A 27,910-nucleotide genomic window follows, 5' to 3' on the forward strand; every position below is an offset into this window, starting at 1 on the left:
CTTCTAGTCCAGGATCAAGGCATACCAAAGACCTAATTTTCATTTAATATCTTATTTTGTAATTATCTCTTCCAATCGCTGAATTTTTAAGTGTTTTCATTTTTAACTTATTTTACACAATAAACTATTTTTTTTAAAAAAACTAAAAAAAATATTTAACTACCAATCAATTATTTATACTTAAATAAATTAAAAACTCTTTAAAAAAAATTGTTTACCAAATACCGCGGATATGCCCCAAGTGAGTGAAAATGCGGAAATGCAGATATAACTTTTGAAGGTGGACTTTTGTTTTTCAAAATATTATTGCACTAACAGGAACATTATTGAAAGCAACGTCGGCGGCGCGTGGGATTCCCAGACAAACAGTAGGTTTCGGAGACCAAAATCATTAGCGCTCAAAGTTGCTTTTTATTGAACACCACCATGTTCTTGTTAATTAAAATCATGGTTTTCAAAACTGGATCGGTTAGCGAACCGATCATATTATCGGTTTATTGATTTAATCGGTCGAACCGGTTTGATCGGTCGAAAAAATCGGACGACGTCATAATTATTTAAAAAATTAAATAAAAATACCAAAAATATTTAATAAAAAATAATTTTTTATATCACAAGTCATATTCAAAGCAAGTCATAACATATATAAGTTAAAAACCATAAAATCAAGTGAAACAAAATGATTCAAATTAACTACAACATAATAATTAAGGTAAAACATATTAAATAATAAATATAATTATATACATATAATTAAAAAATAAATTTAGGGTTAAAAAATCATAACAAAATTATATAACTATTTTTTTCACTCCAATCAAGTTCGAATTTTAGGCTTCAATCGAGCTTCTAATTTTTTTTTGAGTTCAAGCCTTTTTGAGTTCAAGTTTCAATATTATATTTCGAGTTTGAGTTGAACTTGATAATTTTTAGCTTGTGAGTTTGAGTTAAGTTGAGATTACTTTTAAAGTTTTCAAGTTCGAGTCGAGCTCAGCAATACTCGAGTTCGACTTGGCTCGTTTAACAAACGACGTTGTTTGGTTTAATTTTTTTTAAAAAAAATCAAAAATCCCGGTTTTCCCGATTTTCAGCCGGTCCGATTCGAATGATTCAGCGGTTCTGGCCGGTTCACTAATAGCAGTTTAACCAGTTTAGATTGAACCGGACTAAATAACGATTTCCGGTTAAACCGATTGAACCAATCGATCCGGTCCGATTTTCAAAATAGAGATTAAAACCGATCTCCCAAATTATAAAAGAATGTGTATTATCAAAATGAGAAGTCTAGACGGTATAAAGGCGAAAAATCTTTAAATTATGTTGGGTCCCTGAGTTTGCTAAGCGAGCTTTCCCAATTTCCCTCATGGAATCCTCCTATTCAAACTCTTACCAAATCATTAAATTAAAAATCCCATAATTTTTCTTTAACTTGTATCCAAATCATTTACCATATAATTATATTAAAATCCCATAAATACAATATATATATATTAAATACAATATATATATAAAGTAAGGAAAGAGAACGAATCTTTTGAGTTATTCCCGCAAATTAATAGTAAAATTATAGGTTCTAACCAGCCACGATAATTATAGATGATTCATCCCGTTTAGTTTAAATAAGAGTCACAACTGATGAGAGATTAACTTTTGATTGGTATCTAAGTCCTCTATCTCTATAAGAAAATAGAGGAGAATTAAGATTGTTTGATAGTCGGAAAATATTTTCCTCATTTTCCTATGTTTGTTAGTTGAAAAATATTTCACGAAAATTGTTTTCTTGTGTGTAATAGTTGTAATTGATTTTATTAATCTAATTAATTTTCCTAATTCTTTTGTATTTTATGTAAAATGTTTTACTATCTGATTTTTTATAAAACATTTTCCTAACTTTTTCAACTCAAAGTATAGGCACTAAAAATACTATTTTATTTATTTAATATTAGTATAATATTTTAATATTATTTTAATAGAAATATTAATTATTAAAATATTCAATATATATATATAATATAATTTTAATAATATTATATTAATATGTACTCAATTCTATTATAATAATATATTATATTGTATTTTTAATTTAATAATGTATAATAAGTTAATAATATATTTAATATTATCTATTTTTTTATAAATATAGTATTATTAAATTATTAATAATGAATAATATTAATTAAATTTAATATTAATATAATAATTTAGTATTATGTTAAAAAAATACTAATAATTAAAATTAGAAGTGTTTAAACGGTTAATTCGACCACCGATCGAACCAAATTATGAATTATCATTAACCAAATTAGTCTAACTTTTTTATTGAATCGTTAATCGAACAATTTTTTTAATATTAACTGAATCGAACTTTTTTCAATTTATGTAAATCATTTTCTATAAAATTAATTATAGTGTATCAAACAATTATTAAAAGTTGTTTACACAATATCATCAAAACATCATAAAATAGTCTTCAAAACTGTTTTTTAGAAAGTATAATTCATTTTACATAAAAAAAAATCATGTAATTCATTTTACGTAAAATAATTTTCAGATATTTTATTTTGCATAAATTATTTTTTAGAAAATAAATTATAGTCTATCAAACAGGGGTGAAAGAAAGATAATGAATTCTATCATGTCTCTCTCTATCATGATTGAGAGACTTTATAATGAGTTTTAATGTTGGTGAATAGTTATTATAATTATTTATAGATTAGTAGACTAGATAAATATAGTCCACTAACAATATATTTAATTCTAATAAATTATATAAATTTATTAAAAATCATATTAAAAGATCGTAATTTTTTTTAAATAAGAGATTTAAAATCTTTCTCTTTAACATGAATTAGTATTTTGGATTGGCACAAACCAAAGTAGCATTCCGAATCTTGAGGACCTAAATTCGAGTATCATAGATGTCAGGAGTGTGAGTGATCAATGTCTAAAGATAGAGAATTATCTTTAAATATATATTATTACGTACTTATCCTAAATTATTTTTTAAAAAAAGTATTTTGGATTGTATTTGCAAAAATTGTTAAAAATGCAGATTTGAATTTAGGTTAATTTTAGCACCTTAATGATGAGGCAATGGGAAAAAGGCATTGTTTTGAAAATCGAATCGAATCGGTCGGTTCAATCTAAATCGGTTGAACTGCTACTAGTGAATTGGTCAGAACCGCTGAACCGTTCGAACTGGACCGGCTAAAAATCGGAAAAAACCGAAAAAAAAAACTGGAAATTTTTTTTTTAAAAATAAAACCAAACAACGTTGTTTGTTAAACGAGCCAAGTCGAACTCGAGTATTACTGAGCTCGACACGAACTTGAAAACTTTAAAAGTAAGCTCAACTCGACTCAAACTCACAAGCTAAAAATTATTAAGTTCAACTCAAACTCGAAATATAATATTGAAACTTGAACTCAAAAATGCTTGAACTAAAAAAATTTTAGAAGCTCGATTGAAGCCTAAAATTCGAGCTTAATTGAAGTGAAAGAATAGTTCACTTAATGCTCACCAAAAGACTCCATGATTTTAAATATCAAATTACCTCTATTATTTATAGAAGTTAGTTGTGATGCGCTTCTATGTTTCTTAGCAATGTGAGATTGTTTTGTTCTCATATTTTTATTCTTTAGACTTTTGGGATGCTCTTCTATATTTCTTAGTCATGTGAGATTGTTTTTTTTTTAAATTAAACCAAACAATATCATTTTGTTATGATTTTTTTAACCTCAAATTTATTTTTTAATTATTTTTATATAATTATATTTATTATTTAATATATTTTACCTTAAATATTATGTTGTAGTTAATTTGAATCATTTTGTTTCACTTGATTTTATGATTTTTAATTTATATATGTTATGACTTGTGATATAAAAAATTATTTTTTATTAAATATTTTTAATATTTTTATTTAATTTTTTAAATAATTATGACGTCGTCCGATTCTTTCAATCGATCGACCGAAAACCATGGAAAAAGGTGTTAAGTTATCACTTATCCGCGTACGACATAAATACAATTAAACACTTTTAAAAACCCCGCCTTGTATAAATAACATTGAACACAGCCAGACTAGACCATAACACACCTATGACAGAGTAACAGTGAGAAGGAGAGAGAAAGGTTCCCTTCCCTTACTTTCTCTCTTTTTCCTCTTATACTTCTTTCTTTCCTTTATTTTCCAGGGCAGGCCGAATGGGACATTGGGTCGATTCCAATTCCAATGTTTCTTCATCACATATTTGTCTGCTGGTTTTGGCTCTTGTTTTCTGCTCCGCCAATGGCTGCGATTTGTTCACCGGCAAGTGGGTTTTGGATCCGTCTTATCCTCTTTGCTCAGCATCCGCTTGCCCTTTCATTGAGAAGGAGTTCAGTTGCCTGAAGAATGGACGCCAAGATATGCTTTACACTCAATATCGATGGCAACCTCTCCATTGTTCCTTGACAAGGTAATCTGCTGGATATCTCCATGTCGCCTTCTTCTTCTTCTCTGGATTTTCTTAGCTTAGTGCTGTGTGGTGTTGTGATGCATAATTTGATTCCTTTAGCCTCCATTTCTTTTCTCATTAAAGGTAGTTATCGTCGTCTCCAATTGACAGCCAGGCAAAGGTTATGGGGCTCAACTTTCTTGTCTTTTTTAATTGCATGCCAGTTAGCATCGAGTTTTTAGCCTTCCAAGGCGCGTGGATCCATGTCTCTGTCCTATGTTGGGATTAGGAGGTGTAAGATGCTTCATATATGTAATTTGCCATGCTTTTCCACACTCCTTTGTAGCGCGTGTATTATCGTCTCTAGGAAGATTAAATTAATGAAAATATTGATGTGCATAATTGACATAGATTCTCTAGCACGTGGAAATGGAACTGGATATTTGGGTAAATTATGTATTTAGTCATCTATTTATCTCGTATTTATGTTTTTAGCGCTTAATTTTCTTCTTCAAAATCACACTTAACCTAATGTTTTAATTCCGTTTTGGTAACTCATCATTAAAAAGTAAACAAAACTACCAACATGATAATTTCTTTTAATTTTTTTAATGATAAAATGATATTATCTTATGATAACACATCAATAATATCCTTATTTTTTTAATGATATGTGACCAAAATAGAATTAAAATATAATATTAGATATGATTTAAAAAATAGTTTAGTGACTAAATATATAATTTTCTTTTTTTTCCGTACTGTCAACCTCACATGATCGGCGTGGGATGTCTTTTCTTTATTCCCTTTCAACCCTTGATGTTTTTGATTGCATATATATATATATATATGCAGATTTAATGGATTGAAGTTGCTAGAGAAGTTTAGAGGGAAGAGCATAATGTTTGTGGGGGATTCTCTAAGTCTAAATCAATGGCAATCATTGACGTGCATGCTACACTCTGCGGTTCCTACTGCCCCATACAACATTACAAGACTCGACGATCTCACCACATTCGAGTTTCCGGTGCGAATTTTTACCCTATTTTACGTATAAAGATGACAGTTTTTTGAGCAAATTGTTTGTGAAAAATTGCAGGATTATGATGTAAAAGTAATGGTGGATCGAAATGTGTATCTGGTGGATGTTGTGATGGAAAAGATAGGCAGGGTTTTAAAGCTCGACTCCATCCAATCAGGAAAGTTATGGAGTGGAATCGACATGCTTATCTTCAATACTTGGCATTGGTGGAATCGTCGTGGTCCTACTCAACCGTGAGTGTCGTGTTCAAAAATGTTATACTTAAGATTCGAATTCCGATATCTATAATTTGTTATCGTTTTTCAGATGGGATTTTATCAAATATCAGGGTGCGATCAAGAAAGATATGGATCGAATACAAGCATTCGAAATAGCTCTCAACACATGGGCAGGATGGGTGGATGAGAACGTTGATCCTTCAAAATCACTAGTCTTTTTCCAAGGGATTTCTCCCTCTCATTACAAGTAAGCTTCATGAACATGCACAATCCTTTCATCATGTTTCTGGTTAAGCCGAGTGACTAATGTTTATAGCATTGGCAGTGGGACTTTATGGGGTGAACCCAAAGCAGAGAGCTGTGTAAGGCAAAAGCAGCCATTGCCGGGGACGACGTATCCCGGAGGACTGCCGCCTGCAGTGGATATGGTGAAGAAAGTAATAAGCAAAATGAGGAAGCCGGTGAAGTTGCTGGATGTAACATTGCTGTCATTGCTGCGCAAAGATGGACATCCATCCATTTATGGGCTTGGAGGATCCACTGGTTTGGATTGCAGTCATTGGTGTCTAGCCGGAGTTCCAGATACATGGAACGAGCTTCTTTACAACCTTATTCTTTGAGAACCTCTCATTTCTTAACATCCAATTTTTGTAATAAAAAATGATGATGTCTTTAGTTAATATTCAAATTTCTCATTCCATTCTTATCATTTGATCAATATTTACATTTTTAATTAAAAAGAAAATCCCTTTTAAAGTTCAAAAATCTTCAAACTATCAGGTTTTGAGTTTCCAGCATGTTCAATGCGGTAGCATTGTGAGGGCTGAAGAATGAAAGTTATACCGCCCAAGGACACAAAAAACATGAAAAAGAAAAAAAGAAGGAAAACAACTTTGCTTGCTGCCTCGTTCGCTCTCTTGATCTGAACCCTACTTTAAGTTTTCTTATCGCTGCTTCTGCACCCTTTCGTCCTGTATAGGCAACTCAATAGGCTTATGAGCCTCATGCGGATGATCCAGGCCCTTGTAAACCTTCAGGTGGTTAAACAATGCTGGAAAAAAGACGAAGATTGATGGACCTTAGCAATAATCAATAAAAATCATGCATGGCATTTTCGAAGCAAAGGATAATTAAAGAATGATGACAATGGATTGAATGCAAAAGCTGACATGATATATTGTTTCGTAAGCCTTACAATTGGACTAACTTTGAACTTACTACTCTTCATTATCTTTCAGAATTCGCAAATTCCAGATTTAACCACCCCTTTTAGCAAACCTTATTACCAAGGTAAAGCTTATTTGTAGAGAACCTCAATATCTATGTTCTATTTATCGTTCAAACTCATATTTTGCATAAGCAGATTTCACGAAGCCACCCCGGTAAAACTATTACAGCAAAAACCTACTTAAACTAGCTTAGCAACGTGTGCACATAGAATGTCCGGTTCAGGTTTTTTTCAGTCTTGACTTCAAATCTATATACTGATTCATATTGAGCTCAGATGCACAATATTAGTCAGGAGTTTTAAACCAACGAACTCACCCTTCCTTTAGGAAGCATACCCCGAACAGCATGCTCGATAATTCTTTCGGGGATTCTCTGCTGCAGCTGGTTGAATGTTTCCACTTTCATGCCACCTGGTCTTCCTGAATGCCTCCTGCAGAGCTTCTGGGTCCTTTTCTTTCCAGATACAGTAACTTTTTCAGCATTTACCTATTAAGTTGATGTCAGGCAGAATTTTTTTTAGGATTTTTAGATAAGTTACAAACATGTTGTGGGAAACAATGCAGTATCATTAAAGTTCCTTCCCCTAAATAGCCAAATTAGTATAGATCGTAACACGATTGTATGTCCATACGGATCTACCTTATGGAACAAGATAATGACTACCAATATGATACATAAACATCAGTAAACGGACGTAAAACAGGTTGATATGCAAGGAAAGGCCTTTCATCAAGTTACTTAACAACCAGGACATTACATGCTGATGGTCTGGTTTACTTGATCACTCCTCAAACATATAAAGCAAACCCTGCAGAATTACCAAGGTCAATATTCCACAACTGAAGAAATATCGAGAGGTCTCGGGGTGGAATTAACTTGTATCATGTTTCAATCAAAGCAACAACTTGTATCATATAAAGAGTATGCAACATAAAACACCCTAACTAAAGCTTTTTGGACTGCAATTGTATTAACATGTAAAAAGCATGCTAAGCACCGGTTTCGACATAGTTAAGCCTCTTTCCGACATGTAACTAATGGCAAACAACAAAATAAACAAGATTTCAATGTTCATAAAGAAAACAGCTCCTGAAAGTAGTCTTTAACAAGAAACCTAATAACATCAAAAACCACATACCACTATCACAAAAGCACCCATATCGACACTAGGAGTATAGGTGGGCAAATTCTTTCCACGGATATGCACATCAATTGTTGATGGCCGTCTTCCCAGAATTTTGTCACTTGCATCACAACATAACATGGTTTTTCAGTGTTAATGTGGTCTTTAGCTTTGGGGTACCATGTGTAGTTCCAAATGTCCTGTAAACAACAAGAACATGATTCAAATTAAGTAGGCAAGAAAGGAGGAAAGAAGAAATATCATCAAAGAACACAGTGAGAAGCAGATAAATTGCGCAAAATGTTTCAGAAGTTGAATGCAATCTCATATTAATAACTTTAAAAAGGGCCACCAATTTTCACCAAATGAACCAAGAAAATCATCAGTACAACAGTCATAATTATATTAAAGGAGCATTTCATTCCAAACCTAGGAAAACAAAAACACTTTAAGAAAGAAAAAATAGCAAGGAAATTAAATGTGTGTGTGTGTGAGAGAGAGAGAGAGAGAGATTACAGGGCCATCAGCCTCGGATTCCTCGAACATCAAACGTTGGTTTTCAGGGACAACATAGAGGTCCTGGCAACAAACCCGGAAATCCCGTTTAGAGAAAGACAACGTTGTTGTCCGAGGCCCGAGCAGAAGAAGGTTTGGACAATGCTACTGCAGGGAAGAACCCAAGAATGAACTTTGGTTACTGGGAATGTTCCTTTTCAATGAAGCAAATGAAGGTCTCTCCGATGAACAAGGAGAGAAGATGGTAATTACTTGCACAGATTAGATAAGATGGCCTTTAATTTCCTCTCTGGCTTAGAAAAAGTAAAGCCCAAACCTTCCATTGGCATTGAAAATTGAAATCTTTAACTAGTCCTTTCACTGTTTAGACTTTTGAAATTTAATTTAATTCATTCTATTTATAAGAATTAAATCCCTCATTTCTTTGGAAAATCAAAATTAAATTGATAATATCATTAATAATTTTTTATTGAATTTAAATATATTTCGTTTTAATATTTAAAGATCTAAATTAAAATAAATTTAAATTGGTAATACATGAACAATTTATATGTTTCATTTGAATATTTATAATTTAGGGAAAACTATTGAAATGATCAACTAACTTTTAAGGCGCTGTCAATTTAGTCACCTAAACAAAAATTCATGTAATTGAATCATCAAACTTTTAGGATGCTATTAATTTAATCATCATTATTAGAAATCACTAAACATTTAACAGTAAAGATTTTTGTTTGAACGACTGAATTGAAAAGATCCTAAAAGTTATATAACTATTTGTATAGTTTATCTGTAGTTTAATTGTTCCATTAATCTCCAAATTCTTAGAATTTTATGTTTATGAAGTATGATTATTTGTTAGGGGTAAATGAACATATTGTTTGATGAATTATTTTTGAACTGTACGTATTATATTAATTTATTAAGTTAAATGAAGGAGTATTAACAAAATTTATATATTCATTTAATAAATGAACGAACATGAATGGAGATGTGATTGGTTAGTTTATATTCATGAATAAACTTGTTTGAGAGCCCGTTTATTCACTTGTTTATAAGCTAGATTGCCGTGCTCTCCTTTATATTTTAAATATTAGTGAATGAAAAGATTAAGTTAACATAAAGTGAAGTTTGGAGTTCAGTGTGAAGCCTAATGAGCCTAGTGACCTTTTGATTTTCTCTCAGTGAACATGTGATCATCTTCTTCAAATTAGTTATATTCTCCACATCATCTTCTCCGGCAGCAGGTCACCTCGTCATGGCCTTACCCTCATATATCCATCCCCCTAGAGACTGCTTCAGCCTCTAAGGCTATTCATCTCTACAATTGGTGATCTTCATCGGCATCAAATATTATAAAATATTAACATTATTTTTATATTAATATGTATTTTATAATTAAATATAAATTAAGATATTTTTTGCCCTATTTTTCTGTAACTTGACTCGCTTGATTGCGTGTAATCAGAATGTTTCTCTTTCAATCCGCCACATCAGTTCTAACGTGACACCGCGTAAGAGATCCGGCAATAACTTCGTCGTCGTTGTATTAACGCCGTCATTGGAGTGTTAACGATATGCTTTAAATTTACGCGGGGGAAGATTCAGGTTTGGCTGTTATTCAGTTTGATCGTGACGCCGGACGTCTTTTTTTCCTTATTCCTTTTGTTCTATTGGACATTAATGCTTTGACATCCTTTTTATCTCATATTTGAGAAAATAACTTTCAGTGACTAAAAATACCTTATAATATACGATTTTAATCATTTTTTTTTTGAATTTATCAAAATGATCAACTAAATTGCAATGCGATCGATAATTCGCAACGCGATCTCCGGTATAGCTAATCAGTTTCCAGATTCGCAACGCGATAGTCCAAGTTTGTTGCGATAGTCGAAGTTCGCGTTGCGATTTATTCCAAATTCGTTGCGATAGTCTAAGTTCGCGTTGCGATAGTCGAAGTTCGCGTTGCGATTTATTTCAAGTTCGTTGCGATAGTCGAAGTTCGCGTTGCGATTTATTCCAAATTCGTTGCGATAGTCGAAGTTCGCATTGCGATTTATTCTAAAATCGTTGCGATAGTCCAAAATCGCAACGACTGGTGGTATTGTATTTGTTTCTTAAAAATTTTCTCAAAAAAGATAGTATTCGCGCGGACGTGTCGAAGACACGCATTACCAAGACCACGACCCGAGACGAGACGAACGACGGCGGCGGCGGCGTGCGAGAGTCCCCCTTGTTCTCTATCACTTAACAAGGAAGTAGGAAAGCCAAGCCTTAAATACCATTCCCAATAGTGTTTCAAATACTATGTGAGATTGAGCATTACCAACACTTGTTCCCAATACTATGTGGGATTGAGCCTTAAATAGTGATATTATTTGTGAATTATAGTTAATGACTTTAGTATTTGTATGAAAAGTATTTGTGGTTCGTTTAGTTTTTATGCAATTTTAATTTATTTTCAATTGATTGTAATTGCATGATAACAAATTTTTTTATTCTCGCGAGTGATGTAATTTTTTTTTTGAATGTTTTGCTTAAAATTGCAATAATCGCGATTGATTGTAGATTGACTTTTAATTATGACATATTTAATCGTATAATGCTAATGTAATTGGTTGCTGATTCAGTTGTTTTAAGGTGCATGATTGTTAATTGTTTCCTGAATAATCACATAGTATTGGAAATAAGTGTTGGTAATGCTCAATTTCACATAGTATTGGAAACACTATTGGGAATGATATTTAAGGCTTGGCTTTCCCACTTCCTTGTTGAGTGATAGAGAACAATGGGGATTCTCGCGCGCCGCCGTCGCCGTCCGTCTCGTCTCGTGGTCATGGTCATGGTCGTGGTAATACGTGTCTTCGACACGTCCGCGCGAATACTATCTTTTTAGAGAAAATTCTTAAGAAACACATGCAATAATACCAGTCGTTGCGATTTTGGACTATCGCAACGAATTTGGAATAAATCGTAACGCGAACTTCGACTATCGCAACAAATTTGGCGCGAACTTGGACTATCGCAATGCGAATATGTAAATCGCAATGCGATAGTCGAAGTTCGCGTTGCGAATCTGGAAACTGATTTGCGATACCGGAGATCGCATTGCGATTTAGTTGGTAATTTTAGCAAATCCAAAAAAAATTGGTTAAAATCATATATTATAAGGTATTTTTGGTCACTGATGTTATTTTCTCTATATTTTAATTTGTCATTGCTCAATTTTAATTCATATGGCTTAATTCATTTTTAAGGTGCTTACATTTTCATCATCAAATTTTTAAAACTTATAATACAATCATCGAATTTTTAATTTATTTTTAATAAAATCCACGTTATTACCTTCATTTAATTTTTGCTGACGTAAGCTCCCGTTGACTCGCTCTTCCTCCTCCTCCTCCTCTTTCTTCTTACTAAACCAGCAACTTATTCTCCTTCAACCAACTCCTTCCCCTCTGACCGAATCGAACCCAAACTCTGAAAACTCATATCCCTCCTATCAAATCCACTCCCAAAAAGAAGCAGAAATATGGGTTTAGGATTTACGAACGAAGGAGCTCTCTCAAGAACCTCAAAATAAATCCCCTGAACCTGACTTTCAACTCATTCTTGGTTTTCGCCTCTGAAACCCGAAATACTCTCTCCTAGCATTCTTGACCTCATTTCTTTGCTCTTCGTCTGGTTACTCATTTTATATTCGACCCATTTGATCGATCTGGATCTGGAATTTACCAAAATTGTCCCAATAATAATGCGAAGCTAGATAAGGAAGTCGAAGACAAAGCAGTTAAAGAGAAGGGGCTTTAGTTGCATCAATCACCGGCATCTACGCCGCGAGAGTGGCCGGTGACGGCGATATGAGTAGGTCTAGGGCTAGGGTAGTTTATGTTTGGTTATGGGCTAGAGTTTGGTTAATTGTTTGGGCCCAATTTGGGTTATTGTAATGACTGCAAAAGAAAATAATAATTTAATTAAATATTAATATAATAATAATAACCAAAATAAAAAATGTTAAAACCTAAACAAAAACCGTGTCTACAAAACTGTTTGGAAAGAGTAGGGTAAGTTGGGTGATTAAAATGCAAGCACCTTAAAAAGGTCAGGCATTATTTGTATACTTTACCCTTATTTTACATATTTTTGTAAAATCCTTATTTTAAACATACATTTTATTAATATGTGCTAGTTTTACTATTAAAAAGAAAATAATTTTTGAAAATTAATATACTAAATTTAACATGAAAGTCATTAGTGATGAGTTTATAAATTTTTTTAATGATGAACAGAAATACATTAATAACATTGTTTTTTATAAGATAAATATAAATAAAATGTTCAAATAAATATAATAAATAAAATAAATAACTAATTACATTACTTTTTATAAGATAAATATAAATAAAATATTAAAACAAATATAATCAATAAAATAATTAATTAATTGAAAATTTTGAATTTTAAAATAAAACTTATCAACAAGTTAGAGGTAGATACAACATTGATATCATATTTATTTTTGGCCATGTGGATGTGCATGGGTCAGGTCGGGTTGGATTTTCAGTCCATCTGATCTGATTCAAAAATTATAAATCCTTCACCGGATTTGAATTCGACCCGAAAAATATACATTTTTCACTTGATCCGAACTCGACCCGGTTATTTGAGATAAAATACGATTCTAACCTGACCCAACTCGAAATAATATATTTATTAAATTTTTTATTTTTATTCAATAAAAATAGAAATTTAATTGAAAAAAATAATACATAGAAGAATATTATTATAATTATTTCTAAAAATATAACATAAAATTAAAAAAAGGATTGAGTCAACTATTTTTACTCTAACTTGAAACCAACCCAACTTTCTATATCCTGATCCTACTTGATCAAGTCGGAACACGTTGCCAACCCAACTTGGCCACATTAGTTGCTTAAATGTCTCATCGTTCATTCTCCTTTTGCCTATTTCATTGGATTTTATATATACTTTGGGTGTAAAATACTTCTTTTATATATATATATAATTTTACATTATTAACCCCTCATTATTTTGATAATTACATTATTAATTTGTTGTACCAAAAAGTTGGTAGAAGAATCATCAGTATTTATGACCAGAAAATGATGTAAAAAATCCAAAAATAAGCCAATCGTGCATTATGAATCATGTAGCACTGGCTCACAAATCGAGAATCTAGATAGTTATCGTGAACAGAAACTAAAGAAGGTATGGGAAAATAGTAATTATAGAAGAAAATTGAGGGGTAAATTCATCGAATATTTTAAATTTTAATCCCTGCAAACATGCATGGTCTGGTATCTTATTTTCTCTTTCAAGTATCCATCTTTCCTTCTTTAGTCTCTCTGACTCTGTTCAGAGTTTTAAAAATTTCCAATCTTTGCCACATCCTCCTTACACGCGTCAACAGGAGATAGCTTGATATTCTCACACTTTCGTAGGAACCAAACACTGCGTTATTCTCATCTTTCCACCACCCCAAGGCAAAAGTTTACATCTTTTTTACTCTAAGCATCTTCATCATTCAAATTCCTCCCAACCCTTCTTTTCTTGGTTCACATTGCACGACTTATTGTCTGGGCATATTGGTTTTCTTATTGAGCAAAACCATGGCAGTTGATTCGGCTGACAGGAAAGAATTCATCTTGAAGATTGATGATAATGGCAACGACGACGGTATTCTTTCTACTCCTGCAGCCGGAGCAACCGCCAGCGGCGGGGGGAAGATTTGGGGCGAATCAAAATATGATTTTTGGAAGGACAGTGAGAAAATCAACAGTAATGGGAAAAAAGAGAATGCCAACTTGAATGGTACCGGCAGTAGTACCGGAGGTGTTGATGGGGAAAGCGATGAGTTCGAATTCATGCACAGCAAACAAGCCGCCATGGAAGATCCACCATCAAAGCTGATCGGCCAGTTTTTGCATAAACAAAAAGCTTCAGGAGATATTTCCTTGGACATGGACTTGGAAATGGATGAACTTCAGCAAGAAGAGCAACCCCGTGACGGCAGTTCACTGTCTACGGTTGCCGAAACACCTTCACCTTCAGCAGCTGCCTTTCACCGTAGCGTGCCCTTTGAAAACAGCCCTCTAAGAAGAAGACAAAGTAAAGGGAAAGAAGACAGTAGGGACTCTATGGAGAGTGATGAGGTTGTAAAGTGCAGTTCAAATTCTTCTGTTCAAAGGAAGTCGAGGTTGTTAGCAACAAAAACAAAATCCAGGTTGATGGACCCTCCAACACCGGAAAAAGGGACGCCGAAGTCGGCGAAAACCGGAACCGGGAAGTCCGGACAGGCAAAATCTGGGTTTCTTGGGAAAAACATGGAGGAAGAAGATGATGATTCACTGCTGGACGAGGACTTGCCTGATGAGTATAAGAAAGACAAATTAAGTGTTTGGATATTGCTTGAATGGCTAAGCTTGATTCTGATAATTGCTGCTTTAGTTTGCAGCCTCGCAATTCCATATTTAAGAAAGAAACGTTTGTGGGATCTTATGTTGTGGAAATGGGAAGTACTGGTTTTGGTTCTAATATGTGGTAGACTGGTTTCAGGTTGGATTATAAGGATAATTGTTTTTTTTATTGAGAGGAATTTCCTTTTGAGGAAAAGGGTATTGTATTTTGTTTATGGAGTGAGGAAAGCTGTACAGAATTGTTTGTGGCTGGGGCTGGTTTTGATTGCTTGGCATTACTTGTTTGACAAGAAGGTTCAAAGGGAGACTAAGAGTGAAGTTCTTAGATTTGTGACTAAAATCATGATTTGTCTTGTGGTTGGTGTGATGTTGTGGCTAGTGAAGACCCTTCTGGTGAAGGTACTGGCATCTTCTTTCCATGTGAGTACTTATTTCGATCGAATCCAGGATTCGTTGTTCAATCAGTACGTAATCGAGACTCTTTCCGGTCCGCCATTGGTCGAGATTCAAAAGGCCGAAGAGGAAGAAGAGAGACTTGCGAATGAAGTCGCTGACCTACAGAAAGCTGGTGCTACAATTCCTCCTGGTCTCAAGATGTCGACCCTTTCGTCACAGAGGCCAATAGGGAGCGGACTGATTCAGAAAAGTCCTAAAGGAAAAAGTTCTATGATTTCGGGTGTGCTTTCTGCCGACAAGGGAGAAAAGGATGACAAGGGGATAACAATTGATCACTTACACAGATTGAATCCTACTAATGTCTCTGCCTGGAATATGAAAAGGTTGATGAATATTATCCACCAAGGAGCTCTTTCGACTTTAGATGAGCAGATTCAAGGTTCGACTGAAGAAGACGAGTCTGCAACACAGATTAGAAGTGAATACGAGGCGAAAGTTGCGGCAAGGAAAATCTTCCAGAATGTTGCTAAACCAGGATCCAAGTATGTCCATCGCTCCTATTGCTGTGCAATATATTATGTGTGTATTATCTGTGCTTTTAAATTCTTAAGTCAACATCAATATTAACATTGTTCTCAGATTCATCTTCTTGGAGGACATTGAACGATTTCTCCCGGATGATGAGGCTTTGAAGACTATGAGTCTCTTTGAAGGAGCACCGGAAAACCGGAGAATCAGCAAGAAGGCTCTCAAGAATTGGGTGGTAAGAATAGGCAAACCATGCATTGCATTTGTTAGTGTGTGTATATATATATATATATATACTTGTATTATACACACAGGTTCAAGGCTTTCTATAATGCGTTGTACTTCAATATCTTAGGTCAATGCTTTTAGAGAACGAAGGGCACTTGCCTTGACATTGAATGATACCAAAACAGCTGTGAACAGGCTTCATCGGATGGTGGACGTTTTGGTTGGCATCGTCATAGCGGTTATATGGCTTCTCATACTTGAAATCGCCTCCAGCAAAATTCTTGTTTTCATTAGCTCTCAGCTGCTTCTAGTTGCATTCGTATTCGGAAACACCTGCAAGACAGTATTTGAAGCTATTATATTCTTATTTGTTATGCACCCATTTGATGTGGGTGACAGGTGCGAAATCGATAGCGTTCAGGTACTTATGTATTAAGAACACATGATTTTGCTGTTTCTTTTTATCTATACCGTAATATGGATCCTCTTTATCAACGGTATTTCAATGAATTTCAGATGGTAGTGGAGGAAATGAACATCTTGACTACTGTTTTCCTACGATATGACAACCAGAAGATCATAATCCCGAACAGCGTCCTGGCGACTAAGGCCATCCATAACTACTATCGTAGTCCCGACATGGGCGATGCAGTCGAGTTCTGCATCCATGTGAAAACTCCTGCAGAAAAGATTGGTCTAATGAAGAAGAGGATACTGAGGTGAGTCTAGAAAGATTAGTCTATATATGGCTTATATACGATGATGTTGTATGTCTTGTTATGCTTGCTTCCATCATCAATCATATTACACTTCAACGTGTCTGATCAAATCGATCGTTTCGTACCGCAGTTACATTGAGCACAAGAGTGACCATTGGTACCCTGATCCGATGATCGTGTTCAGGGAACTTGAAGAGTTGAACAGAGTAAGGATAGCCATATGGCTCACACACAGAATGAATCATCAAGACATGGGAGAGAGGTTTGTAAGAAGGGCTCTGTTGGTAGAAGAGATGGTCAAGATTTTCAACGATTTGGATATCAAATACCGCTTATATCCGATTGACATCAATGTCTGTAGCATGCCTCCGGTGGCATCTGACCGGCTTCCGCCTAATTGGATCGGACCGGCCAGCTGAACACAATGACAAGCAAGCTATAAAAAGACATTTTTAATGTCAAAACTGTAAGTATATTTCACTGCTATGTGACGTTATTTCCTTGATAACGATTTCTTCAGGGTGCTCTATTGTAAGTTATAAAAATAAATTGTTCGTATAATGTTCGTTTATTAAGTTAAATAAACGAGAATGAATAAAATATTTATACTCATTTAATAAACAAATGAACACTAACAGTGGTATATTCAATTCATTTATGTTCATGAGAAAACTCGTTTATTGGGTTGTTTATAAACTTGTTTATTGACTCGTTTATCCGGTTCTCGATTTCATTTATTAATTGACAAGCATTTTAAAAGGGTCGGGCCAAGTCAAAAAGATGGAAGCTCCTTTATTAAGTGATCGTCCTCGGAAAATACTACAAAATGTGGATAGAAACGATTCATCGGCCGGCGTTGGCGACTTGATTCTTGGGGAGACAGCTTCATCCAAAGCATCCCAGAATTGTTTGCCATCAACATCTCTCGCCAGTACTATCTGCAATGATTTCTCCATAGGAGCTGCACTTAAAGCAACTAAATTGGCAAACTTCTATTCTCTCTTTCCCCACGTAGTCGAACATTAGGCCAAATATATACGTATTCGCATCCGATGGACCGATACTCATCCTATGTCCTGGTAATCATTGATCAAAATTCATATGAGATTTTCATTGTTTCCCTAAGAAATTGACTTAAACAAGGACATGTAATCTCGAAGCTGAGCAGCTGATCGTCCCGGAAATCCGATTTACTTAAGAGGGATCGATCGACATATAGTCCGGCAGCATAAACCTTAACACCGATGATGGCAAAAACTTTCTCACTGAACGCTGAAAGCATTAGGCAGCTAAGACAGCTTATAGTTCTTGTCTTAAATTCAAGCTCGATCAGATCAATTATCTAAAATAATCATAGATTAAGCTGTTAATGCAGTACAAAAAACAATAGATTGAAAGGAGATAATAAAAAAGCTTCAACATTTAAGAATGAACCAACTAGTATGCCCTTCACACTTTGACTCCTTTAAAAGGTCTCAACTTTTCTTTGTTTTCCTCGATCAAACTGCTACCGTCTCATCGTTTAGCTTTCAGTCGTCAAAAAAGTACTTTTCAGCTACTTTAGTTATGGTTTCATTGGAGTAAAGAAAATTTGGCCTTTTCCACTTTCACAGTTCAACTTCTCTGTACTTTCTTTTTCAGTGTCTAGTATTAATGCTTTACTGGCCTGTTTGATTTCTTTGGGAAAAAGAAAATTGTAGCTTTAAATAAATAAATAAAGAGATTAAATTCTTCAAATTAAAAGATGGGAGATTGAATTTTAAAAGCTCCAAGGAGTAGGGTAATTGGGATAGATTTGAGCAAAGATACGGCCTCTTGATTAGCTTCGAAGGAATCGTAATTGTTATTAGAGGTCACGGGTTCGAACACCCGCGGTTATAGTAGAATGATTGAATGTTCATTGTTAAATAATTGATAGTATTTAGAATAGATACTGTTTTGTAATAACCTTAATAAAAAATTAATATACTTTCATATAATATATAATTTTATATTAATTGAATATTTTAAGAAATCAATAATTGTATGATTTAAATCGATTGGATTCAAGTTAAACAAATTTATTAGGTCATCATCATAACAACAAATTGTCAATTTTATTTCTTTTTTCAAAAATAAATCATATCGAAGAAGAATCAAACACGTGGCCATTTTTTTAATGATCACTCAGTCGTAAGAGATATAAAGAAGGCAGCACATGGCCCTTGTTTAGACAAGCAACAGCCGATTTTGCAACAAGGCCGGCCTCTTGATTTTTGACCCAAATATGAGGCATTTCTTTAATTTCCATAAATTTCGTTTTCTTGTATATAATTTTTTTCCCTTTTTACTTATGTTCGAAACATATCTCCCTGTTTTTGGGGTCCAGAAAACATCAAGAGTCTATCAAAACTCACGGAACTTGATAAGCAGCTTAGGACAAAACTGCAAGAAAGTTCTATGTGGGATTTTTTCATCCACCCAAAATTTTTGAATACTTGTTTAACTTAAGAGCATCATTGTCCTTTTATTTTTCTTGCAAGAGAAATGGAAGCCTTTTCTAATTTCAACACACCTTTTGAGCTCTTTTGAACTTGTTTTTACTGGCTTTTGTTGAATACCCAGTTTTTGTTTCAGCTCGTTTTCTTCATTTTGGTGATTGTTTTATGGGAATTTGACAAGAAAGGTGGAGTCTTTATTTCTGGGTTTTTGTCCTAAAGAGTGAAAGTTACATTTTTGCTATTTTTTCCCTTCTGTTGGGTGTTGATATTAAGAATGATGTCAACGACATGCCATAATATTGATTTTGGAACAAGAGTGCCTGATTTGGTTGCCGTTGGCTCGTCTTCAAATGCTTCAATTGAAAGGCACTGGGTGAAGAGTCACGGGAAGACATTTACTAGTAAAGTCTATGGAGCTAGAAGAATGGTTTGCAGCAGGCAGAACATTAGTAGAACTCGTCTGTTCTCCACAAATACTTCTCAGTCTCTGCTTGATGGTAATGTTTTGCTATCTAAATACCGTTCAAGTTTCAACCTTGCTTTTGGTTGTAAGTTATTCAAATTCATTTTTTTAATTCAATTTTATACTTGGTTGTTTTAAAAATTTGCTTTGGCATGGTATCTTTATATGGCTATATCTAAGTAATTGGTTTTATGCTTTTGTTGTTACTATTGGATTCATATACATGGAGCCATTCTTTTGGTTTCTTGAGATTTGAGTTCAATATTTGAAATTAATTTGGTCTCATTTTGACATCAAATGTAGGAGTTGGTGAACGAACTGCACCAGTGTTGGATTTGAAGAAAGAGACTAAAGTTCCCATTTCACTGGGTAACTTGTTTGAAGTGGTTGCTGATGACCTCCAGACTCTAAATCAAAATCTCCAGTCAGTGAGTGCTTATTGAGAGTTTAATTCTTATCCATCCTTAATAGTTCTGTTGTCATATATAAAAATTTCCCCATGTTCGAAATGATTTTGTTTCAACTGCTATAGTTGCTCCTAAGGTTTTGCACGTTTTGGTTCGGCACTTGAGTCCAGATGAATTGACTTACAGTATATATGATGCTTCCTTGTTATTGGAATCTAATATTTGCTTGATAAATTATGTATAGCTCTTTTAATTTGTCGGCTTAGGATCTACTTTTTGATCTGATTCTGATTGGTTAGTTTTTTTGAAGTTGTTGATGTTAGTATGTATCTGATGATGATGGTCTGCTAGATTGTTGGTGCAGAGAACCCTGTTCTAATGTCCGCAGCCGAGCAGATCTTTGGTGCTGGTGGTAAAAGAATGAGACCTGCCCTGGTGTTCTTAGTTTCAAGAGCTACAGCGGAGTTAGCCGGATTGAAGTAATGTTTTGGGACTCTCTAACATATTCAAAACGTTTTAATTATTATGTTAGGCTAACCTCCATTTTGTTTTGCTTCCTTTCCAGGGACCTTACTACAGAGCATCGACGTTTGGCTGAGATCATTGAGATGATTCATACTGCAAGCTTGATACATGATGATGTATTAGATGAAAGTGATATACGAAGAGGTTAGCCCGTAAATTAAAATCTTTATATGTTCAATGTGTTGTTCTTATTTTCAACTCTCCCAAGTTAAATAGCAACGATCTAAAATCAGAAGAGGTATTAGTTCTTTTATTCAAGTGAAGTAAGAAACGAGTGGTCTGTGGTTTTGGTCTTATCGTGACATTGATCATTCCAGTCAATGTATCATCTTGGTGTATGAGTTACTCTAGGCTAACTCTATATCATTGTCGAAGGTGAGATTCTGCAGCAGGAAAAGGGAAAAGAAAAGTTTTAAGAATGAAATTGCCAGAGTTTTAAAAAAATACTATGTTTTTTCTGTGATTACGAGTGTGAGATTCTTTAATCCTTACCATTTCTTAGATATGAAAGAGTTGGGCAAAACTACACGTTCTTCGCACTAAATGAGGCTACGATTCGAGTCTTCAATACCCTTGTCTAAGGGCAGAGAAAAAGTTTCTATTTCAGTATATAAAACAATCACATACGATTTGTGGGCATCTATGTTCATTTTATACCTCCCTACAAATTTTGGTAGTTGTGGGGTAGTTGAGAGGCAAAACTCTCGCCAGTTTTCTTGTCTGGGCATGTTAGGGAGAGGAACTACTGCATCTAGCCATCTAACCATTCCATAGAATGGTTGGGACTGCTCGGTTTTAACTTGCGTTGCTACTTGTAATGGTAATAATAGAAAAAAGAATCATGGGGAGCTTGAATTTCTTTGATATCCTTTTCCTCCTAGTCTTTCATCTGTTGGGAGAATGCTGATTTGAAAGTTGAAACTGTATGTTAACTTAATTACAGGAAAAGAGACTGTTCACCAGCTGTACGGCACGAGAGTAGCTGTACTGGCTGGGGACTTCATGTTTGCTCAGTCGTCATGGTACCTTGCAAATCTTGAAAACCTTGAAGTCATCAAGCTTATCAGCCAGGTATGTATGACGTATGCCTAACGTACCTTCTTGTTCGAATGTAATCCCAAGTAACACGATATTTGACTCAGGGTTTCCACCTGTAGGATTGGAAATGTGCTCTGGCTATGGAGATAGTTTCAGTTAAATTAGTCTGAATCTTATCCTTACATGATATTGCAGGTTATTAAGGATTTTGCAAGTGGTGAGATTAAGCAGGCATCAAGTTTGTTCGACTGTGATGTCGAACTCGAGGAGTATTTGCTAAAGAGTTACTACAAAACAGCTTCACTGATTGCAGCTAGTACCAAAGGAGCCGCTATTTTCAGTGGGGCAGATCGTAGCGTAACGGATCAAATGTATGAGTTTGGAAAGAACCTTGGCCTATCATTCCAAGTTGTTGATGACATATTGGATTTCACACAATCAGCAGAACAGCTAGGGAAACCAGCTGGTAGTGATCTAGCAAAAGGCAACCTCACAGCACCTGTAATCTTTGCGCTCGAAAAAGAACCAAAACTTAGAGAAATCATCGAATCCGAGTTCTGTGAGACCGGTTCCCTCGAAGAAGCAATCGAGCTGGTAAAACAGTGCGGTGGAATCGAAAGGGCACAAGAGTTGGCAAAAGAGAAAGCCAACCTTGCGATCAAGAATCTCCAATATCTTCCTCAAAGCAATTTCCGATTCGCTCTTCAAGATATGGTGGTGTTTAATCTTGAAAGGATTGATTAATTTAGATAATCCAAAACAAACAGCTTCAGACATGACAGAAAACAAGGCATGAAGTTGAAGCCTGTGCCCATATAGAACAGCTTTTCTTAGGACTCACTGGTTGTATATTCATACAAGGGATCGAGCTTTGAGCTCCAAGTATCAGTTTCTTCAAATTGTACATTTGTCTGAGAAACCGAAAAATAATTCTCTGGTAAATCAAATTATTGAACAATGAAGCATTTGAGGTCATCAATATTAAGCTAATAAACTTTAATTTCCATGTACATGTTTGTGTAACTTATGTCAAGTTCTAAAGGTACCATTTTGGGGAAAAAAAACAAAACTTCCGAGTCAGATGGGTAAATAAGAACTAATCTATGGATATTATATCAATTTACGGAACTTACTTAAACCCAACAAACCCCTAGAAGAGGAAAGAGAAAAAATGAGACAATGGAAAATCATAGCAAAGGAGGCCATGGCTCGAGCTTCCATTATCGCTAAATTCTTTGGCGTGCTACACGTCACCAACACCTATGTACTATCGTCCAACCATGTCTGTAAATTTCTCGATCTCTCCCTCTCCCTCTCCCTCTTCTTCTTTCTTTTTCTTTTTACTGTTTGTGAGTAATTAGTTGAATTTATGCAGGTTATGGGTCCCAGTATGCTCCCGACGTTAAGCATTACCGGCGATGTCGTACTTGTTGAACGCGTGTCTCACCGGTTAGGGAAACTGGGTTCGGGTGATTTGGTTCTGGTTCGGTCGCCGCTCGATCCTAAAAGGAACCTGACTAAGCGCATTGTAGCCATGGAAGGCGATAAAGTTACCTTCTCGTTGGACCCCACTCGGAGCCACAGCTCTCGTTCTCTTGTGGTACCCTTCTTTTTAATTGGGTCTTCCTTATTCTGAAAAAAAGGACCATTTTTTTTTGCATATTGTTGAGTATCGCAGTTTAATTGAAGTTGTTGGCTTAGATGCAGCTGAATGATGAGAATTTTGGCTTTTTTTTCTATTTGAATTTTATGATTGTTCATAACTAAAGAAAGTAGTGAAAGTAACAATTGAATGGAGCTTTGGATCGGTTGGGAAAAAAATGTTAAAGCTTGGATTGAATGATCATTTTCCTGATATTTTTCTTTGGGTTTAAATGGATAGGTTCCAAAGGGGCATGTTTGGATTCAAGGGGATAACTTGTATGTTTCGCGTGATTCGCGGCATTTTGGTCCCTCTTCCTTATGGGCTTATTGAAGGAAAAGTTTTTATGAGGGTAAGCAATGCTAAATCTATTGATTTTGGATTTGTTCCCCAGAATGAGTTGAACTTATTTGTTGGAATTAGTAGTATAGGTCATGTGATAAACATGGAGTCATTTGATGTACAATTTCTTTGGCATCTTACATTTATACTTTTGCCAGTGATCCGTTCTGAGTCACTTCTAATGCTTAATAAGCAAAGAGCATGCTTGACTGACTAATCGATTGGTTTTACTTGTCTTATTTGTGGACTTGGCCGGTTTTAAATGATTTAGAATTTTTTTTTTGGTTGAGACTTGAACTAGTTTGGTGGAACCTTTTGCTGTTGATGTCTTGAAACAAGCAAATTAGCTTCAGGTTAAAATAGTAAACATAGTCTTCTTGGTAGCTTTGGTTTGAAAAGTAGTTCTTAAGCTTACCTTTATTAGATTGGGATACAACTTAGTGTTGTAAAGGCGTAAACCTACGTGTGCTAGTGCCTTGTGTCTTAGCATTGTACAACAAAAGCACCTCAGACCCATTCAAGTGAGGGCCATTTGATCAAGTGCACGCCTGGTGTGCCTAGGCGAACATTTTTGCAAGTCAATAATAGGCATAAAAAACTGCCTATTGGAAATCTCTTAATTTTATTTTTGTTTTCACCCTCATTTGACACTTCATATACCTTGACTAGTAAGAAAAGTATGATACGGAACTCTTACTTATCATTTGAGAACATCAATACATTGGCCATAAAGAAATCATGCATATTGAGCAGCAAAAGAATTACAAGCTTTGTAGATAAAAATAGAGCACACTTAAAGAGTTTTTATATATCTCAAGTTTTTACATATTTATACGCACACGCTCACAAAACCTCGCACGCTACATGTTGCATTTTACTTCGCTATGCCTAAGGCATTATAAGGATTTTAGATCATTTTTTGCACCTTGTGCCCTTGACGACACTAACTTGTCTTCAAAGAAACATTTTTTTTCGATTTAAAAAATGTGAGACCTTTCACTTATTAACTTCACTGAATTGCTGAAAGAAATGAAAATAAGGTGCTGATGGTTTGTAATGCTTGATAGTCGTGCATGTGAAGAGGTTTAGAAAATGGGCAATGCATGCTATAATGAAGGTTATGCTCTATCGTCTTGTTCTTTAGGTATGGCCACCTAGCAGCTTTGGTTTATTGGGTCAATGAGAGAATGCAATCAAGGCATATGGTTTGCTGTTCATGCTTTTAAGATACGGACATGCGACATCGTTTGACCGACAAATGAAGAAAAAAACCCTTTATTCTTTATTCTGATCTACCGAGAACGGTGTTTCCTGGTTCTTATTTTAAATGATATTGCTGATTGCTGTGTTGGTCAAATTTTATACCAATTATGATAAACAATCACAACTAAACACAATGCGCACTTTTTATTTGGCTAAATATAAATGTATGTAAAAGTTCTAGTTTAACAATCTGCATTGCTATAAGAGCAATTATGATAAACAAACATCACTAATGGACCATATATGTAGTTCGCATGTATTCTCCGACCAAATTCTCACAACGATAGCTTACAAGAAAAGGCATATACACTGCTCGGAATAACTTATCAATCGTTGATTCCCTTTGTTACACCGAGGACAATGGCAATTGTAGCAAGAACAGCCTGCGAAAGTAGCAGCCTCATTAACCGATTTTCTAAGAACCCATCTCTAGGAAGAGGGGGCAAAAGGGTTCCAGTGCACCATGGCTTTCATAAAATCGAAAAAGCATATATAAATGATACTCACAGCAATTGTGCAAGCGATATATCCCGGTTTCTCTCGGTGGTCCATCCTCTCCCTTGCACAAAGTAGCATCAACAGTCCAATGTACCAGGGGATGGTCCCAAGGAAAAAACCAATGATGAACCTTCAAAGAAGAGATCAAGAACCAGACTATATAACTGGTAGCTATGATTAAAAAAAACAATAGCCAGAACAATAATAAATATTAAGTGGATTATGCTCCAGATTTGGGTTTTGGGTACATATCCAAGTGTCTGTCAAATTCGTTTGACATGATATTTGTATATAGGGTGTTGTCTAGCAGACTTTGTCATGACATTTTTTGCTTTGATTCTTCATTTTCCATGGCATGGGTATGGAGTTCTGATGCACCATATATATCAAAATAAAGGGAAAATTCTAGCATGCCTGTGTTAGAAACTATACTGTCCCCTGAATCCAAGTAAATGAGCTTAACGACGTTGTTTCATGGAAACAGAGACTTTACGGAGACATAAAGAGCTATACATTTCATGATAGCACTAGGCTGCTAAAATGGACAGTTATCAAATTTGGTCCATTCAAGCATTCATGTGAACATCTTATAGTTAAGATATGTATCCGCAGAATATAGCTGCACATGAAAAAATCATCCAAGACATGATCCTCAAGTAAGGCTCAATATATGTAAGCTGTGCATTGCATTTCTTATCCTGTAATTTTCTTGAAATTACAAGCATCCACCATACCAATCTCATCAATAAAATGTTTCCTTATAAGTCCCCCAAAGCTCAATGCTACAAGTCATAGCTATCCCCAAAGCTACAGAATTTTTCACATTTTTTATTAACCCACAACAAAAGGAGTAGAGAACATATTCATTAAGTTGTTATTTGCTTGACATTATGTTTTAAAAAACCTTAAAACAACAAAACAATGCAAGACTTACAGGAACCATCCAAGGCCACAGCCACAGCACGGTAGGCGACGCTCTCTTACAGGTCTTCCTTCAGCAACAGCATAACCTATACATCAAAGGTTTCAAGTACAAAGCATATCAAGAGCATAAAATTTTCATGAAAACAACGCAGGATTTGTTGTACCTGAGGAACAAACACCTCATTTGTTTAAGAATTGTTTTCATCAGAACTATATACGAGAAAAGAAACTCATACGCACCAACTCGAATAAAAAAAATACCAAAATATCACTGATCTTGCGATACACATCAATGAATCAAAACATTCTAATTCTTTATATAGTTTTAGCAAACTAAGATTCATACAATTTATACAATTTCCTGACAGGCTCTATACGTGTTTTGCCTTTATTTCTCATCTTTCTCTGAAATCTACTTCATTTCTTCTTAAAACTATTATGAAATTTATAGTAAAATATGTCAACCACGATAGCAAAACTTGGATACTCATGCTTATCCTAAAAAATCGGATCTTTCATCTTAAAAAACATGTTGATCATTCAAACCAACAAAAACCCAAATCTCAAAGCCCTTCCTTTGATTAACTAATCACGAAAGAAGAAAGTTTTGTCCCTCTTATTTGTAGACAAAGACTACCTGGAACGGTCTGATAACCTTGAGAATAATACTGAGAAGGAGGAGCAGAGGGCTCATGGAGGCCAGGCGGCGGAACAGGCTGAGGAAACCCAATAGCAGGGCCATGGTGTTGAGGAGGAGGTGGAGGAGGGTAGTTGGCTACTCCTTGGAAAGTTCCATATCGATTATGCTGGTGATCTACAACTACAGCTGTGCTTTTCTCGTCACCGCTCATTTTTTCCCCTTGTTTTGGAGAGTTTTGGAGAGTTTTGATTGGGATCTGGATATGCTTATGGATCAACTAGAAAAAGGTAGAATGATTACTTTGATGTTAAGATTTTTGGGTTTTATGAGTGGTGGGATCAGATTGAGGAACCTGCCTCGGCCTAGCTACCAGTTTGTCTTCTTCACTTCACAACTAAAATCATCGACTTTTTTCTTTTTTTATCTTTTATTATAAAAAATTGACTTTTTATATTTTAAAATATTTACGTGTGAAAGTGGATAAGCTTTTTTTTTGCCAAATTTAAAAATTAAGACTCATTAATGGATTGAGCAGTGAAAATGTTCATATTATATTTAACTTATTATATAAGATATGATAAAATATGATTTTATAATCTTAAATAATTATTATATCAAAGTCAACATATTAACGTCCAGCTCAAACAACCATTAATTTTTAAAGAAAAATGATAAGTTTGAAACATAATGAATAGTCGAGTGACCATTTTGTAATATTTAGTAGTCGAGAGACTTAACAAAGCAACTCCATATAGTCGAGGGATCATTTTATAACATTTAATAATCAAGTGACTCAATAAAATAAT

General features: G+C 34.7%; 5 protein-coding genes and 2 pseudogenes across 6 annotated transcripts; 5 read left to right on the plus strand and 2 right to left on the minus strand.

The window, feature by feature from the left end:
* Positions 1–4,191: 4,191 nt before the first annotated feature.
* On the plus strand, positions 4,192–6,319 carry LOC120164654 (protein trichome birefringence-like 41). The gene is made up of 5 exons (XM_039174318.1): positions 4,192–4,460; positions 5,295–5,466; positions 5,539–5,714; positions 5,788–5,946; positions 6,025–6,319. Exons 1-5 carry the CDS (start codon positions 4,207–4,209, stop codon positions 6,317–6,319), a joined length of 1,056 nt encoding a protein of 351 aa, XP_039030249.1. The 5' UTR covers positions 4,192–4,206.
* An 829-nt stretch (positions 6,320–7,148) lies between these two features.
* On the minus strand, positions 7,149–8,891 carry LOC120164631 (annotated as a pseudogene).
* Positions 8,892–12,033: 3,142 nt separating this feature from the next.
* Positions 12,034–12,435, plus strand: LOC120164632 (annotated as a pseudogene).
* A 1,528-nt stretch (positions 12,436–13,963) lies between these two features.
* Positions 13,964–20,251, plus strand: LOC120164652 (mechanosensitive ion channel protein 6-like). Its single transcript, XM_039174316.1, has 6 exons — positions 13,964–15,949; positions 16,047–16,170; positions 16,291–16,584; positions 16,680–16,882; positions 17,013–17,348; positions 20,129–20,251. Exons 1-5 carry the CDS (start codon positions 14,205–14,207, stop codon positions 17,299–17,301), a joined length of 2,655 nt encoding a protein of 884 aa, XP_039030247.1. The 5' UTR covers positions 13,964–14,204; the 3' UTR covers positions 17,302–17,348; positions 20,129–20,251.
* Positions 19,271–22,575, plus strand: LOC120164653 (solanesyl diphosphate synthase 1, chloroplastic-like). Its single transcript, XM_039174317.1, has 6 exons — positions 19,271–19,859; positions 20,129–20,253; positions 20,584–20,711; positions 20,798–20,901; positions 21,701–21,828; positions 21,991–22,575. Exons 1-6 carry the CDS (start codon positions 19,637–19,639, stop codon positions 22,537–22,539), a joined length of 1,257 nt encoding a protein of 418 aa, XP_039030248.1. The 5' UTR covers positions 19,271–19,636; the 3' UTR covers positions 22,540–22,575.
* Positions 22,576–22,859: 284 nt separating this feature from the next.
* On the plus strand, positions 22,860–25,045 carry LOC120164657 (mitochondrial inner membrane protease subunit 1-like). The gene is made up of 4 exons (XM_039174321.1): positions 22,860–23,077; positions 23,171–23,395; positions 23,678–23,789; positions 24,924–25,045. Exons 1-3 carry the CDS (start codon positions 22,967–22,969, stop codon positions 23,768–23,770), a joined length of 429 nt encoding a protein of 142 aa, XP_039030252.1. The 5' UTR covers positions 22,860–22,966; the 3' UTR covers positions 23,771–23,789; positions 24,924–25,045.
* Positions 25,046–25,170: 125 nt separating this feature from the next.
* LOC120164656 (60S ribosomal protein L18a-like protein) lies at positions 25,171–27,512 on the minus strand. Of its 2 annotated transcripts, none has more exons than XM_039174320.1 (4): positions 27,120–27,512; positions 26,475–26,550; positions 25,550–25,670; positions 25,171–25,425 (listed from the first exon to the last, which is right to left on the minus strand). In XM_039174320.1, exons 1-4 carry the CDS (start codon positions 27,313–27,315, stop codon positions 25,369–25,371), a joined length of 450 nt encoding a protein of 149 aa, XP_039030251.1. In that variant the 5' UTR covers positions 27,316–27,512; the 3' UTR covers positions 25,171–25,368. The 2 variants fall into 2 exon arrangements, with proteins under 2 accessions (XP_039030251.1, XP_039030250.1); XM_039174319.1 differs by having other exon boundaries at positions 27,102–27,512.
* Positions 27,513–27,910: the final 398 nt, after the last annotated feature.

The sequence above is a fragment of the Hibiscus syriacus genome, unplaced genomic scaffold (genome assembly GCF_006381635.1).
Source record: "Hibiscus syriacus cultivar Baekdansim isolate YM2019G1 unplaced genomic scaffold, ASM638163v2 tig00111540_pilon, whole genome shotgun sequence".
Classification (NCBI taxonomy): Eukaryota; Viridiplantae; Streptophyta; class Magnoliopsida; order Malvales; family Malvaceae; genus Hibiscus; species Hibiscus syriacus.

Coding starts and splice junctions, on each gene's coding strand:
- LOC120164654 (XM_039174318.1), top strand. CDS start 4,207: ATGGGACATTGGGTCGATTCCAATTCCAATGTTTCTTCATCACATATT. Junction 4,461..5,294: donor CTCCATTGTTCCTTGACAAG/GTAATCTGCTGG, acceptor ATATATATGCAG/ATTTAATGGATTGAAGTTGC. Junction 5,715..5,787: donor CGTCGTGGTCCTACTCAACC/GTGAGTGTCGTG, acceptor ATCGTTTTTCAG/ATGGGATTTTATCAAATATC.
- LOC120164652 (XM_039174316.1), top strand. CDS start 14,205: ATGGCAGTTGATTCGGCTGACAGGAAAGAATTCATCTTGAAGATTGAT. Junction 16,585..16,679: donor GCGAAATCGATAGCGTTCAG/GTACTTATGTAT, acceptor AATGAATTTCAG/ATGGTAGTGGAGGAAATGAA. Junction 16,883..17,012: donor ATGAAGAAGAGGATACTGAG/GTGAGTCTAGAA, acceptor TTCGTACCGCAG/TTACATTGAGCACAAGAGTG.
- LOC120164653 (XM_039174317.1), top strand. CDS start 19,637: ATGATGTCAACGACATGCCATAATATTGATTTTGGAACAAGAGTGCCT. Junction 20,712..20,797: donor GCGGAGTTAGCCGGATTGAA/GTAATGTTTTGG, acceptor CTTCCTTTCCAG/GGACCTTACTACAGAGCATC. Junction 21,829..21,990: donor TCATCAAGCTTATCAGCCAG/GTATGTATGACG, acceptor ATGATATTGCAG/GTTATTAAGGATTTTGCAAG.
- LOC120164657 (XM_039174321.1), top strand. CDS start 22,967: ATGAGACAATGGAAAATCATAGCAAAGGAGGCCATGGCTCGAGCTTCC. Junction 23,078..23,170: donor ATGTACTATCGTCCAACCAT/GTCTGTAAATTT, acceptor GAATTTATGCAG/GTTATGGGTCCCAGTATGCT. Junction 23,396..23,677: donor ACAGCTCTCGTTCTCTTGTG/GTACCCTTCTTT, acceptor TTAAATGGATAG/GTTCCAAAGGGGCATGTTTG.
- LOC120164656 (XM_039174319.1), bottom strand. CDS start 27,315: ATGAGCGGTGACGAGAAAAGCACAGCTGTAGTTGTAGATCACCAGCAT. Junction 26,551..27,101: donor AGGTTATCAGACCGTTCCAG/GTAGTCTTTGTC, acceptor TTTGATGTATAG/GTTATGCTGTTGCTGAAGGA. Junction 25,671..26,474: donor TGTGGCCTTGGATGGTTCCT/GTAAGTCTTGCA, acceptor TCTTCTTTGAAG/GTTCATCATTGGTTTTTTCC.